Source organism: Sinocyclocheilus anshuiensis, unplaced genomic scaffold, assembly GCF_001515605.1.
Source record: "Sinocyclocheilus anshuiensis isolate Anshui unplaced genomic scaffold, SAMN03320099.WGS_v1.1 scaffold1515, whole genome shotgun sequence".
Lineage (NCBI taxonomy): Eukaryota > Metazoa > Chordata > Actinopteri > Cypriniformes > Cyprinidae > Sinocyclocheilus > Sinocyclocheilus anshuiensis.
This window is the reverse complement of record NW_015548266.1, coordinates 28451-31146: the sequence shown is the minus strand read 5'-3', so window position 1 is coordinate 31146 and position 2696 is coordinate 28451. Positions and strand designations below refer to the sequence as shown.

At 38.5% G+C, this 2696-nt stretch overlaps 1 protein-coding gene across 1 annotated transcript in view; it reads right to left on the bottom strand.

The window, feature by feature from the left end:
- LOC107655628 (zinc finger protein 658B-like) overlaps positions 1-2467 on the bottom strand; it is a 5747-nt gene extending 3280 nt beyond the window's left edge. Inside the window, 3 exon segments of the mRNA XM_016443194.1 lie at positions 1363-1568; positions 1571-1848; positions 2094-2467. Coding sequence (XP_016298680.1) covers positions 1363-1568; positions 1571-1848; positions 2094-2455 — 846 coding nt within the window. The 5' untranslated portion in view covers positions 2456-2467.
- Positions 2468-2696: the final 229 nt, after the last annotated feature.

Genomic DNA, 2696 nt, shown 5'->3' with positions numbered 1-2696 from the left:
CCCGCCTCTCAAGATGGCTTGTCCAATGAGAAAGGCTTGAAATCCCAAGCGGGCGGTTGCAACTGCTGGAGGGTTTTACGACCCTTTGTCTCTAAGCATGGTATTTCGCATATGTAATTCGCTTGGGTGTCGACGAAAGATTACTAAAAGTTCTTAGAAGCCTAATATGTTGCATAGGTATAAACATACAATATACACTCTCAATTAGATCATCCGAATACGAATTAATAGAGACCAAACACAGTATATGTAAGGTTACATGAATGAGTGGTTCTATCATAAGCATGAATAAAATAGTCTACAATACAACAGATAATATACAAGACAGCAATAATATACACCATGACCTGAAGGATATGTGTGTTCATTCAAAGAAAGGTTTTCCTATGAGTTAGTTAGTAGAAAAGTCCACTTCTACCGTGCCTTGTGCCTCTTGCGATGGAACATGCAGTGATTTTCCCTGCTTCGCATTCCATTAGGTCGTAAATGTATCTGGTGTCAGGGTTGCCATGGTAACCAGGGTCCTGGGCCCTGTTCACAGACAACTTGGCACCCAGTATGTTTATTGGGTGAGGGGTCTGTGAACGTTTGTTAATCTAATGAATAATTGATTTCTTAAATCAAATGAAAAATGGTGTGTCTGATTGGTCCAGACGCTACAGGGGAATGTCTTTAAATTATAATCAAGGAAAAGTCATATCTTCTGTTGTCTTTTTTAAAAAACTTCAAAAGTTGTGCTTGAATCATTTTGCGCGAAAAATTATGAAAACTTGCTTCAGCTGTGTGCAGCTTCTTACAGTACCAAGTTCTGATTGGCCAATTGCCGTTATTTAGTTTGTGAATTATCAGTAGATTATTTAAACATTTAATTTGCACAATAAATGTTACATAATACACATTATTATTCTAAAGGGGGATGGTGGTTTTACTGAGGGGATGCTTTTTGTCATTTTTTTCCGATCAGGGGGATGCCATCCTCCACATCCCCCTCAATTCGAGCCCTGGGTATCGTTAAGATTTTAACGGTATTACTATTCTCACGATACTGCACATCAGTCCAGGTCTTTAATGGTATTCTTTTTTTCATGAAAAAAGGGCCCATTAAATACCGTGTTCTGGTACCCATCCCTTCTTACAAGAGAAGCAAATAAAGATCAGTTGCAAAGCTACATGACAGTATATCTTGCATCTGCATTTTCTAAATACATCTTAAGTGGAAGAATAATTAGTCATTTTAAAAACAACAGTGAAGAAAAATAAGAAAGCACAATAATAAAATGTTTTGACAGTTATTTGGGGAGGAACTCCATCTTTGATTTGATCAGAATCTCAGCAGAATCTTGAATACTTACTGTGATAGTTTTTTGTATGACTTTGTAGAGAAGATGATTGATTGAAACACTTCCCACATGCAGTGCAGCGATACGGTTTCTCTCCAGTGTGGATCCTCTCATGTATTTTAAGATTTGATGAATGAATAAATCTCTTGTCACAGTGTGAACACTTGTGTGGTTTCTCTCCAGTATGGATGTTCATGTGTTTCCTAAGGCTTGATGATTGAGTGAAACTTTTCCACACTGATCACAAGTGTACGGTTTCTCTCCAGTATGAACTCTCATGTGAACATCAAGACTTCTTTTGCATGTGAAACTCTTTCCGCATTGATCACAAGTGTACGGTTTCTCTCCAGTGTGGATCCTCTCATGTGTTTTCAGATTTGTTGACTGACTGAATCTCTTGTCACAGTGTGAACACTTGTAAGGTTTCTCTCCAGTGTGAATCCTCTCATGCAGTTTTAAACACTTTGCTGAAGTAAAAGTCTTTTCACACTCAAAGCACATATACTCTCTCGCACCAGTATGTATTTTCTGATGTTCTTTCAAAATTGAAAAACGTGAAAATCTCTTTCCACACAAATGACATGAATGTGGCTTCACCTCTGAACTCTCAGATGATTCTTCAGGTCTGAAGCTCTCAAAAATGTTTTGCTGCATTGATCACATGCGTACCGTTTCTCTCCAGTGTGGATGTTCATGTGTTTCTTAAGGCTTGATGATTGTGTGAAACTCTTCCCGCATTGATCACAAGTGTACAGTTTCTCTCCTGTATGAACTCTCATGTGAACATCAAGACTTCTTTTGTATGTGAAACTCTTTCCACATTGATTACATGTGTACAGTTTCTCTCCTGTATGAACTCTCATGTGAACATCAAGACTTCTTTTGTATGTGAAACTCTTTCCACATTGATTACATGTGTACAGTTTCTCTCCTGTATGAAATTTCATATGAGTTATAAGGATTCCTTTCCGTGCAAAACTCTTCCCGCACTGATCACATGTGTACGGTTTCTCTCCAGTGGGGATCCTCTCGTGTGTTTTCAGATGTGATGACTGAATGAATCTCTTGTTACAGTGTGAACACTTGCAAGGTTTCCCTCCAGTGTGGATGTTCATGTGTTCGTTAAGGTTTGCTAAGTATGCAAAACTCTTTCCACATTGATTATATATGAATGGCTTCTCTCCTTTATGAATTCTCATATGTGTCATAAAGTGTCCTTTTTGTGTGAAACTCTTCCCGCACTGATCACATGTGTACGGTTTCTCTCCAGTGTGGTCTTCCTTGTGTTTCTTCAGATGTGTTGACCGACTGAATTTCTGGTCACAGTGTGAACACTTATAAGGTTTCTCTCCAGTG